General features: G+C 41.9%; 1 protein-coding gene across 4 annotated transcripts in view; it reads right to left on the bottom strand.

The window, feature by feature from the left end:
* hdac9.L (histone deacetylase 9 L homeolog) overlaps positions 1-12812 on the bottom strand; it is a 285273-nt gene that overhangs the window by 15141 nt on the left and 257320 nt on the right. For all 4 annotated transcript variants that reach the window (XM_041565959.1, XM_041565960.1, XM_018267376.2 and 1 more), the window contains 3 exons: positions 11183-11305; positions 7533-7737; positions 6320-6537 (listed from right to left, as the gene is read on the bottom strand). In XM_041565959.1, coding sequence (XP_041421893.1) covers positions 6320-6537; positions 7533-7737; positions 11183-11305 — 546 coding nt within the window. The remainder of the gene's footprint in view (positions 1-6319; positions 6538-7532; positions 7738-11182; positions 11306-12812) is intronic.

The raw sequence follows: 12812 nt of genomic DNA, 5'->3' as shown, positions 1-12812 counted from the left end.
TGTTTTCTTCAACCCGCCATCGAGCTGTGTGACCTTGTTCCCATTCTGTCTAAATATCCATAATATTACCGTCTCCAGAAAAAACACCGGAGTCACTTTTTTCAAGCAGCATTCATATATTTTACGTAATCCGTATCCACCGCTGTAGTAGTGTATACGTTGGCCTTGTAGGCATTATTTGCACACTGTTTTCTTCAACCCGCCATCGAGCTGTGTGACCTTGTTCCCATTCTGTCTAAATATCCATAATATTACCGTCTCCAGAAAAAACACCGGAGTCACTTTTTTCAAGCAGCATTCATATATTTTACGTAATCCGTATCCACCGCTGTAGTAGTGTATACGTTGGCCTTGTAGGCATTATTTGCACAGTGTTTTCTTCAACCCGCCATCGAGCTGTGTGAGCTTGTTCACATTTTGTCTAAATATTGATAATATTATCGTCTCTAGAAAAACCACTTGAGTTACTTTTTTTCAAGCAGCATTCATATATTTTACGTAATCCGTATCCACCGCTGTAGTAGTGTATACGTTGACCTTGTAGGCATTATTTGCACACTGTTTTCTTCAACCCGCCATCGAGCTGTGTGAGCTTGTTCACATTTTGTCTAAATATTGATAATATTATCGTCTCTAGAAAAACCACTTGAGTTACTTTTTTTCAAGCAGCATTCATATATTTTACGTAATCCGTATCCACCGCTGTAGTAGTGTATACGTTGACCTTGTAGGCATTATTTGCACACTGTTTTCTTCAACCCGCCATCGAGCTGTGTGAGCTTGTTCACATTTTGTCTAAATATTGATAATATTATCGTCTCTAGAAAAACCACTTGAGTTACTTTTTTTCAAGCAGCATTCATATATTTTACGTAATCCGTATCCACCGCTGTAGTAGTGTATACGTTGACCTTGTAGGCATTATTTGCACAGTGTTTTCTTCAACCCGCCATCGAGCTGTGTGAGCTTGTTCACATTTTGTCTAAATATTGATAATATTATCGTCTCTAGAAAAACCACTTGAGTTACTTTTTTTCAAGCAGCATTCATATATTTTACGTAATCCGTATCCACCGCTGTAGTAGTGTATACGTTGACCTTGTAGGCATTATTTGCACACTGTTTTCTTCAACCCGCCATCGAGCTGTGTGACCTTGTTCACATTTTGTCTAAATATTGATAATATTATCGTCTCTAGAAAAACCACTTGAGTTACTTTTTTTCAAGCAGCATTCATATATTTTACGTAATCCGTATCCACCGCTGTAGTAGTGTATACGTTGACTTTGTAGGCATTATTTGCACAGTGTTTTCTTCAACCCGCCATCTAGCTGTGTGTATTATCGTTTCCAGAAAAACCAACTGAGTTTTTGTTGTTGTTGTTGTTTTTTTAAAAATAATGCCAGGCAAAGGCAGGCCGCCACGCAGAGGCCGTGCTAGGGGCCGTGCTGCTATGCAATCCTGTGGCCCTAGCAAATTTCCCAGTTTTAAAAAGCCAATGACCCTGAACTCCCAAAATGCTGAAGAGGTAGTTGACTGGCTTACACAGCACACCCCATCCTCTACCGTTTCTAACTTTACCACAACATCCTCCTCATCCTCCACTGCTATGGCCACCCCACGTAACACTTCCTCCACCACCGGTGCCCCTTCTTCACTGGGGTCAGAGGAGTTATTTTCCAATGAGTTTCTTGAACTGAGTAATGCGCAACCATTATTGCCAGAAGAAGATGAAGGAGATGAGGACCTTACACCAGATTTAATTCTGGCAGAGAACACGATAGAGATGGACATAATGAGTGATGAGGAGGAGGTCCCCGCTGCTGCTTCCTTCTGTGATGTGTCAGAAGAAATTGATGCATCTGAGGAGAATGATGATGAGGAGATTGATGTTTTGTGGGTGCCTAGTAGAAGAGAGCAAGAGGAGGGTAGTTCAGATGGAGAGACGGAGAGTCAGAGAGGCAGTAGGAGAATAAGACTTAGAAGAAGCAGGGAGGACAGCCCGCAGGGATCAGCAGGGCAACAACATGTATCGGCACCTGTGTTCAGCCGGCCAACGCACCCGCCATTGCCGCCAATACCGCCAACTCCGCCAACTTCTACTGTTACCGCCAGATCGCACACTTCCAAAAAGTCAGCAGTGTGGGATTTTTTTAATGTGTGTGCCTCTGACAAAAGCATTGTAATTTGCAATGAGTGCAGTCAGAAACTGAGCCTTGGTAAGCCCAACAGCCACATAGGTACAACTTCTATGCGAAGGCACATGAGCGGCAAGCACAAAGCACTTTGGGAGCAACACCTCAAAGGCAACAGGCAAACTAAAAGCCACACTCCTTCTGGTCCAGCATCTTACTGCTCTACCTCTGCTCTCCTTGACCCGTCTGAACCACCCTCCACTCCGCCTTCCACCTTGACCACCTGTTCCCATTCCCAGTCATCTGCCACCAGCCAAGTTTCTGTGAAGGCCATGTTTGAGCGTAAGAAGCCAATGTCTGACTGTCACCCCCTTGCCCGGCGTCTGACAGCTGGCTTGTCTGCACTCTTAGCCCGCCAGCTTTTACCATACCAGCTGGTGGACTCTGAGGCCTTCCGCAAATTTGTAGCAATTGGGACACCGCAGTGGAAGGTACCCAGCCGCAATTTTTTTTCTAAAAAGGGAATACCACACCTGTACCAACATGTGCAGAGCCAAGTTACCGCATCTCTGTCACTTAGTGTTGGGCCAAAGGTCCATATGACTACTGACGCATGGTCCTCCAAGCATGGTCAGGGCAGGTATGTCACCTACACTGCCCACTGGGTGAACTTGGTAATGGCTGGGAAGCAGGGAATGGGTAGCTCAACAACAACAGTGGAGTTGGTGTCACCGCCACGGATTGCACGCGGTTCTGCCACCACCTCTACTCCTCCATCGCTCTCTACCTCGTCTTCTTCTTCTTCTTACTCTGCTGCTGGGTCCTCCTTCTCCTCCTCCACACCTGTGCACCCCCAGCTCCCCCTAGGCTATTCGACGTGCCAGGTACGCCGTTGTCACGCTGTCTTGGGGATGACGTGCCTGGAAAGCAAAAACCATACCGGATCTGTACTCCTGTCATCTCTGCAGTCACAGGCCGATCGGTGGCTGACCCCACACCAACTGCAGATCGGAAAAGTGGTGTGTGACAATGGAAGCAATCTGTTGGCAGCGTTGAGACTAGGCAATTTAACACATGTGCCCTGCATGGCACATGTGTTAAATTTAATAGTCCAACGTTTTGTCTCCAAGTACCCAGGATTCCAGGACGTTCTCACCCAGTCCAGAAAGGTGTCGGCCCATTTCAGACGTTCCTACACAGCCATGGCACGCCTTGCTGACATTCAGCAGCGCTACAACATGCCAGTCAGGCGTTTGATTTCTGACAGCCAGACTCGCTGGAATTCAACGCTCCTTATGTTGGAACGTCTGCTGCAACAACAAAGGGCCGTCAACGAGTACCTTTTTGAACTGGGTGGTAGGACTGGATCTGCACAGCTGGGGATTTTTTTCCCCGTTACTGGGTGCTTATGCGCGATGCCTGCAGGCTCATGCGACCTTTTGAAGAGGTGACAAATATGGTCAGTCGCACCGAAGGCACCATCAGCGACCTAATACCCTTCGCTTTCTTCCTGGAGCGTGCCGTGCGACGAGTGACAGATGAGGCTGTAGACCAGCGTGACGAGGAGCTGGAAGCGCACGATTTCTGGTCGGAATCACCAGAACGAACCCAGGCACCTGCTGCAACGCAGGGAGAGGTGCCAGAAGTGGAGTCAGAGGAGGAAGGTGGCTTTGTGGAGGAGGAGGAGGAGGACCAACAGGAGCAGGCTTCCCAGGGGGCTAGTGGTGACCTTTTGGGGACCCCTGGTCTTGTACGTGGCTGGGGGGAGGAGACCGTGGATGATGCAGTCCTTGATAATGAGGAAGCGGAGATGGATAGCTCTGCATCCAACCTTGTGAGAATGGGGTCTTTCATGCTGTCATGCCTGTTGAAGGACCCCCGTATCAAGAGGCTTAAGGAGAAGGACCTGTACTGGGTCGCAACGCTACTAGACCCTCGGTACAAGCATAAAGTGTCAGAAATGTTACCAACATACCACAAGTCCGAAAAGATGCGGCATTTACAAACCAGCCTGCAAAACATGTTGTACAATGCTTTTAAGGGTGATGTCACTTCAGGAACTCATCAACATTCCAGGGGCAGAGGTGCCAGTAATCCTGCCACGAGCACACCTGCAAGGACAAAGCCCTTTGGCCAGTCTGTAACGTCAGACATGCAAATGTTTTTCTGTCCAAGGCAGCGCCACAACCCTTCTGGATCCACCCTCAAAGAACGCCTCGACCGGCAGGTAGCGGACTACCTGGCATTAACTGCAGATATCGACACTCTGAGGAGCGATGAACCCCTGGACTACTGGGTGCGCAGGCTTGATCTGTGGCCAGAGCTGTCACAATTTGCCATGAACCTCTTGTCTTGCCCAGCCTCAAGTGTGCTCTCAGAAAGGACCTTCAGTGCAGCAGGAGGGATTGTAACTGAGAAGAGAACTCGCCTAGGTCACAAAAGTGTCGATTACCTGACCTTTATTAAAATGAATGAGGGGTGGATCTCGGAGGGTTACTGCACGCCGGAAGACTTGTTCTGACTTCTATGCAGCTGTCCTTCTCTTCAAGCCTCATGACTCCACACACAGCTGTCCTTTAGCGTCCTCCTCCTCCCTCCGCCACCGTTACAAACTAGGGTGCAAACCCTACTGGTTTAATTTTTTCTGGCCTCTGTGCTTCAGTGGCTGCAACCAAAAAACTGGGCAAACAATGTCTACAAGGTCAACGTATGGCAAAAAATGACTATTTTCAGCATTTATATGGCATATTTTTTCTGGCAACTGTGCTTCAGTGGCTGCGTCCAAAAAAATGCATATTTTCTGCATTTATATGGCATAATTTTTCTGGCAACTGTGCTTCAGTGGCTGCGACCAAAAAAATGCATATTTTCTGCATTTATATGGCATAATTTTTCTGGCCTCTGTGCTTCAGTGGCTGCAACCAAAAAATTTATATTTTCAGCATTTATATGGCATAATTTTTCTGGCCTCTGTGCTTCAGTGGCTGCAACCAAAAAAATTTATATTTTCAGCATTTATATGGCATAATTTTTCTGGCAACTGTGCTTCAGTGGCTGCGACCAAAAAAATTACTATTTTCAGCATTTATATGGCATATTTTTTCTGGCCTCTGTGCTTCAGTGGCTGCGGCCAAAAAAACTGGGCAAACAATGCCTACAAGGTCAACGACGTTGACCTTGTAGGCATTGTTTGCCCAGTTTTTTTGGCCGCAGCCACTGAAGCACAGAGGCCAGAAAAAATATGCCATATAAATGCTGAAAATAGTAATTTTTTGCCATACGTTGACTCAACGTATATGGCAAAAAATGACTATTTTCAGCATTTATATGGCATATTTTTTCTGGCAACTGTGCTTCAGTGGCTGCGACCAAAAAAATGCATATTTTCTGCATTTATATGGCATAATTTTTCTGGCCTCTGTGCTTCAGTGGCTGCAACCAAAAAAATTTATATTTTCAGCATTTATATGGCATAATTTTTCTGGCAACTGTGCTTCAGTGGCTGCGTCCAAAAAAACTGGGCAAACAATGTCTACAAGGTCAACGTATGGCGAAAAATTACTATTTTCAGCATTTATATGGCATATTTTTTCTGGCAACTGTGCTTCAGTGGCTGCGTCCAAAAAAACTGGGCAAACAATGCCTACAAGGTCAACGTATGGCAGTTGTTTAAAGAGAACAGTAGATTACTAGCCAGCAAAGCTACCTAAGCTAAAATGTCCCTCAAATCCCTGCAGACTTCTGTCCCTCCAATACAGAGCAGTATCAAGCAGATTACTAGCCAGCAAGCTTACTATCATCTGTCCCTGAAATCACTAACAGCTCTCCCCCTACACTATCTCTTCCAAGCACACACAGGCAGATTTTTCAGATACATTTTTGCCCTTGATCCCCTCTGGCATGCCACTGTCCAGGTCGTTGCACCCTTTAAACAACTTTAAAATCATTTTTCTGGCCAGAAATGTCTTTTCTAGATGTTAAAGTTCGCCTTCCCATTGAAGTCTATGGGGTTCGCGAACCGTTCGCGAACCGCTCGCATTTTTGCGCAAGTTCGCGAATATGTTCGCGAACTTTTTTTCCGACGTTCGCTACATCCCTATCAGTCAGGTTGCAGCTAAATTTACAAGACAAGGACCTGCTGTCAGGATACACTGTGTATATATTCTCAACCCCATGTTACTTACTTTGTTCATGTGAATCTGCTGCTGATATTGTTTCTGCTTCTCCAAGAACTGCTGGTGCTGCTGTTGGATAACCAGTTGAGCCAGGGTACTCTGGGGTAGAGGAGCAGATTGGGTTCGGTGGAGGGGCCTGTGGCGAGGCAGTTTGTGGGCTACTCTCCCGGCTGGTGAGACTCTTTCCTTTGCAGTCAGGGGCGACTGATGCAGAACTGTTGTCCCACCTTAGCAAATAGCAAAGTGAATTTTTGAGTATTCATTAAATAAATAATGTGAGCTATGACTTTTTGTTTAACCCAACACAGCAATAACAAAAAGGATCATTGGGCTGACAGACAGACAGATAGATAGACCGAGAGAGAGAGAGAGAGAGAGAGAGAGAGAGAGAGAGAGAGAGAGAGCGCTAAAGCTAGGCTGCCGTTATTTTAATAGTGCAGGTATGGCATCCGTTATCTAGAATACTGGATATGCTTTACAGAAAAGACGTCTCCCATAGACTCCATTTTATCCAAATAATACATTTTGTTTTTTAAATGATTTCCTTTTTCGCTGTATTAACTAAATAGTACATTGAACTTGATCCAAACTAAGATATAATTAATCCTTATTGGAAGAAATTCCTATTGGGTTTTCATGTTTAAAATATTTTCTAGTAGATTTAAGGCAAAATTACAGAGAGATCTGTTATCAGGGAAGCCCCAGGCCTGAGCATTCTGGAAAACAGGTCCATACCTGTCTAATATGATCAGTGTAACCAAGTATTACTGGCAATGGAGTGTATGAAGCCTGTAGCTGACCATCTTTCTTGACTGAGTGGAGTTTACAGTTTCACATGAACTGAACAGCTTCCAATAAGTAACCAAAACCGGTGTGAAGTGTTGCTTCCATCTACTGATCAGTGACCAGCAGTGAAAAACCAAATTCTTTAGGGATCAGTTAGACAGAGCACTTACCAAGTGCAAAGGAGGTTAAGTGGAGATAAGAAGCAAATCCTTTGTTTAAAATACTTAAGACTTTTTAAAATTCCTTAAAGGAAACCCTATTTGGCACTCATTAATCACATCAGCGACAATATCGTCATTTCATGTTACCAGTAGATTTCCAATGTCATGTGGAGTAAATAATGTCTTACTACAGTAAGTATTGTATATGCCATTTAGAGTGGATGAAAATGAATCTCATTAGAGGACAGTCTTTCAGTGTGACTGTATGGCATTACCTGAAGCTAAAATCTTCTGCTGACGCATCTGTTCTTTCAACAGTAGGTGTTGCAGTAGGGCCTGGTGACTACTATTGGCCTTTCCTTCCAGGGAGACATGATTTGTGGATGTAGGGATGCCTCCAGCGTACTGTCCGGCCATGGAAACCCCCTGCCGAGGTGCCTGCGGGTCGTACTTTTGTTGCTCTTTTAATGAAGATGAGGTCTGAGTTGCAAAATGAAAAGAAACAACTTCTAATCTCATTACATGCACGTTTAGAGATTTCACTGTTAATGAATTCAGTGTTTTGTCTTGGGTATAACAATGATCTCTGTGAATGAATACATTAGTATATCAGGCTCATCAACAAAACGGGAAACAAACAAGACTTTTCCCTCTGGAACAAATTATTCTTGTAAAGGGGTTGTTTTTTTTTTTTTAGTTCAGTTGTTTTCAGTTCATGAGAAATAAAGACTTTTTTCAGTTACTTTCTATTTGTGGCAATTTTTCTAATATTGAGTGTACAGTTTAATTTTTTCTGTCTTTCTGAAGCAACCCAGGGAGGGGGGGGCTCTAATTTGATACATTGGGGGCAGATTTATCAAGGGTCGAATTTCGAGTTCATGGGAGTATTTTAAACTGCCATGAAATCGAAATTCGACCAACTGCAATTTATTTAAACAAAAATCTAATTTTTTGTACTCGGGTGAGATTTTCGAATCAAATTCGATTCGAGTTTTTTCTCCAAAAAAACTTTGTTTTTCAGAAGGTTGCAAACCACTTCAAATTGATCCCAGGACATCCCCCATAGGCAGAAAAACAGCAATGCGGCAGGTTGAGGGTGGTGAATAGTCGAATTCGAGTTCTTAAAGGTCCAGTGAATGCTACATTTCAAAAATCTAATTCGAATTTTTTTAAAAAAAAACTCTAATTGAATTTTAACAGTTCCCTAGTCTAAATTGACAGTTTTGGCCACAAAAAAAAACCTAAATCTACCCCTAGGTGATGCATTTCTTATCTTTGTCCCTGCTGAGCAGAATCCCTGAGTTTCATTACAGGCAGCTGTTAGAACTAATATAATAGTTGCTAATACTGTTGCTGAGAAATGTATCAACTAATGTATCAAATTGTAATAGTAATGTAATAATGTAACAATAAAATAATGTAACAACAGTAGTAACAGTTCAGAATATGCACCTGAGTTACTGAGCTGACAAATTGAAGCACCAGACACAGGAACAACATAAAATTTGGAAAAACAGGTAAAAAATAAAAAATGAAAAGCAATTTCACAAAAATCTTTATTTCTAAAGATCTGAAAACAACTGAACTTAAAAAAAATTGCTTGGAAGTTGAACAACCCCCTTTAACATGTGCCTTTTCTATGTGTGTAGATATGGTTACTGCTTCTTTAGATAAGTGTTACTATATGAATAATATAGGATCTAGTTCAACATGGAACCAGTTTCTGCTCTATAACCCATTGCTGCTTATATGCAGCCTTATTACTAGCTATTACTGTCACCATCATTACTAGAAAGGATGATTATAATTTATAAGGTGGGGGTGATCCCAAGCACACGTCATTAAGCTCCCAGGGTGCCAAGGTACAAATGTCACATATTAACACCAAAAATACTGACTGAGCACAAGTGGGTCTATTTCAAAACAAGTACTTTTGTTTATTCTGTAGGCCTTTTCTTGAGTAAAAAGAAATGAATCTGAATCTAATCTACGGGTTTGGTTGAACAATATATAAGTCGCCAGACTGAGTCCATCTATGTAAGCTGCACTGCTGTGCCAAACTTCGTGCTGAAAGGAGCCACATATTGTCCCTTCTTTCACAGTGGACTCTGTAGTCCTTCCCAGAACCAAGTGTTTTCTGTTCACAATCCTCTACTGTGTTACAAATCCCCTACTAATTATCCAGCTAATAACCAGCAATGTCATGTATACCCCCTGATGAATTTCCACATGGCTATGCAATTACCTGCACAGAGTTTTTCAGTAAATGAGCTGAAAGTGATGCAGGAGTGGAATGACTCTATGGGCACTTAGTATAAAGCTGGACACACTCACATATTTATTTTGTTTCTTTACAATCAATTTAGATGCATGCTGCAGACTAATCTGATTTATGTGCAACCATGCAACATGCACCTAAATTAATTGCTAACTAGCCATGCAGCATGTGGATTTAACATTAGACTCTAGAAGCAAATGGCACATTGTCTTATATTCTTAATAGAATAGATATGAGCAATCAAATGCCATTCTGCTCTCTGGGGAACTGGATATCTGCACCTGAATGCTGAGTCAACAATACTGATGGGTAGCGATGGACGAATTTTTTCGTCAGGTGCTAATTTGCTGCAAATTCCCGCGATTCGCCGGCAGCGAATAAATTCGCGAAACTGCAGCGAATATTTGCCAGCGTCCAAATGTGTTATCCAAAAATGAGACGGCAACGTTTCGCTAATTTTTCGCCGTTTCCCAAATTTCACTAGTGATGGCCAAATCTGTCCTGTTTCGTTTCGCCGAATAATTTGTGAAACTCATTTCAATTCACATTGAATTCAATGGGCGTCAAAAATATTTTGACGCGTACATTTTTACTCAAGCAACAATTTTTACATATGCGACATTTTGTCCAAATGCATTAAAGTCAAAGGGCGTCAAAATAATTTTGACACGCAAAAATTTTTGCGTGCTTGACATTTTTTACATGTGCGACTTTTTTTATCCAAATGCGTAAAGTCAGTTTATTTTGACGGGCAACAATTTTTACACAAGCGACTTTATAGTCGCAGCAAATTGTTTCGCAGCAGTTTCGCAAATCAATTCGCAGGTGGCGAAATGCAGTAAAATCACTAGTCAATAACTATTTTACACCCGGCAACAAAGTGCCAGCATGGAAAATAAACATTGAAATCTGAAAATACAGTTACTGTAACTCAGTAGAATGAGTTACACATTTGTCTCACTGATAAATTAGCGTCACATTAGCAGTGCCAGCTTTGGCACAAAAGTATCAGCATCCACCAACAGCACAATCATATTTCCAATCAGGACTGGCATTATTAGAATGGGTTAGGACAATATCTGATTTGCTTCATTCAAACCTAGTATGCAACATATTAGCTGGTTTAGCCCAAATTGCAGATTCTTATGCGAGGGTCAGGAGGGAGCTTTTATCAACATATTGAAGGTACATCATAATTATTCATGACTTTTCGGAGTTGCAGGCTTATCAGTGCTGACATTTGAAAAGTTAAAAACATTGTCTGATGCGTAATATATTGCTTTTCTTTCCAATCAGTGCCTCTCACTCCTTCTTCTCCATGGCCTGTTCTTCCTCATTGCCTGTCTTCTCTCTCATTTATCTCTCATTTATCTGACTTGCTATTTACTTGCTGTTCTTTGATGTTCCTCTCACACTCTCATTGGCTTGCTCTGCTCCTGAATGATACCTTCCATTCAAATGTCATTGGAGATTATTTATATCAAGGGTCAAGCGCAGCGATGGAATCAGTGTCAAAATCATTTCACTATACAGCGCTGATCTGTTTCAATCAACTTGTACCCACAAACATATTGCAAGGCTCACACACCCCTATAAAATTAACCTATTACAAGGAATCTATTACTAATGAATGAATATATTACTTACATTAAGCTGTGTCGCTGTTGCATGTAGTCCTAAAGTAATATTTGGCAGAGAGGGGGATGTATACAGATTCAGGAGATTTAAAGACTTTTCATGATGCACAAGTTGATGGTGTGAAACCAGATTCTGGAAAAAAACAACAAATGATTTATTATAATAAGAAGAATTTAAAATAAAAATGTTAACCAAAAACAATGTGCATGTTTCAGATCAGTTGGCCAGTTTTTGTGTATTTGTGGTCTGTTTAAATGAGTTTCAAGAATACCCATGGGGAGTGAACTGGGAAACAACAAGGCCATGACAGGGTTAAGTAATAGGGAACTGGGTGCATTAAAAGATAGGAATTATGGGTGTAGTAGTTTGTGTTTGCCCATTAGGAGGGGTGGAGGCATAAAGGGTTCAAAGAGGAAGGAAGTGAAGGGGAAAGGGTACAGGGTACAGGAGGAGGCTAATACTTATTTACTTGAATTTATCTGATTTTTTAAATAAAAAAAACCATGAACAAAATCTAATACCCAATTTGACCTTATTTATTATTAACAAAGCCCGATTTGATTGCTTCGGTTAAAAACTCAATGAAATCAAGCGAAAACCCGAATAGTAACAGTTTTTTACACCATTTTTTTACCCGTTTTTGCCCGAAAAGGTCGGATTTTTGGCCTAATTTCAGCACAGACCACAGTAACTTAAAAATAGGATAGGGAACTCTGCCATTGTCTTATACACGGAGATGGTGGATTTTCAGATCTGGGCTTTTTGCTGCATTGGTCTTTTATAAATTTGAGTTTTAAAAATTAAAAATTTGTGTTTTGCCCCAAAAAGCCAACTGGAGTTTAGTAAATAACCCCCTTATTTTTTGGTATTGGGGTGATAGGGCTATAAAGTGCAGGGCATGACAGGAGTCAGGCCTGGGGCCAAAGTGATGGAAGGGGCCCTTGGAAGGTGCGTGATTTATGGAGGAAATTGGGGCCCTCACTCATGGTTATCGTAATTTGCAGCCTTCAGAGGCTACTGGAGTATACAGGAAAGTTACGTGATCAACCTTAAATGCAGGCTTTACATTGGCCTTACACTTTACTGATGTTAAAATTCATATATTGAATGTTTATTCGTGTACATTTGTTAATAGACAAGCTGGAGCCTTTTCCACCCAAAGTATTTTTATGTAATTCAATGTTATTTTAATGAAATGGGGGAAGGTTATTGTTCTTGGGAGGATCCCTTCAAATTGATGCTGCCCCTGTTGTGAGAGTTCTCCCTCAAAATCTGTGTTTTGGCATAACGAAAGAAAATGTAAATTTCCACAATACATTAAGTTTAAAAAATACAACAGGGTTAACGTTATTTGTAAATGTAATTGCAGGTGAAAGCAGTGTTTGTGGATACTTTTCATTCTGTGGATCTGACCCAAAAAAAAAAAAAGTAACAAATCTCCATCTGTTAGTCAGCTGGCTTCTGCTACATTGTCATAAGTCAGAACCAGTAGTGCAGAGAATGTAAACAGACAGATACTGCTTTTAATTGCAACTACATTTACAAACTTACAAACTTAAAACCAAAGAAATGTTCAATGAATGTACAGTCACACTATGTCCCCTGATTTTACATTTCCCAGATGTAATTTTTTTATAGC

This window comes from Xenopus laevis, chromosome 6L (genome assembly GCF_017654675.1).
Source record: "Xenopus laevis strain J_2021 chromosome 6L, Xenopus_laevis_v10.1, whole genome shotgun sequence".
In the NCBI taxonomy this organism is placed as follows: domain Eukaryota; kingdom Metazoa; phylum Chordata; class Amphibia; order Anura; family Pipidae; genus Xenopus; species Xenopus laevis.
Note: the sequence above shows the minus strand (reverse complement) of the source record. Positions and strands in the feature narration are given on the sequence as shown.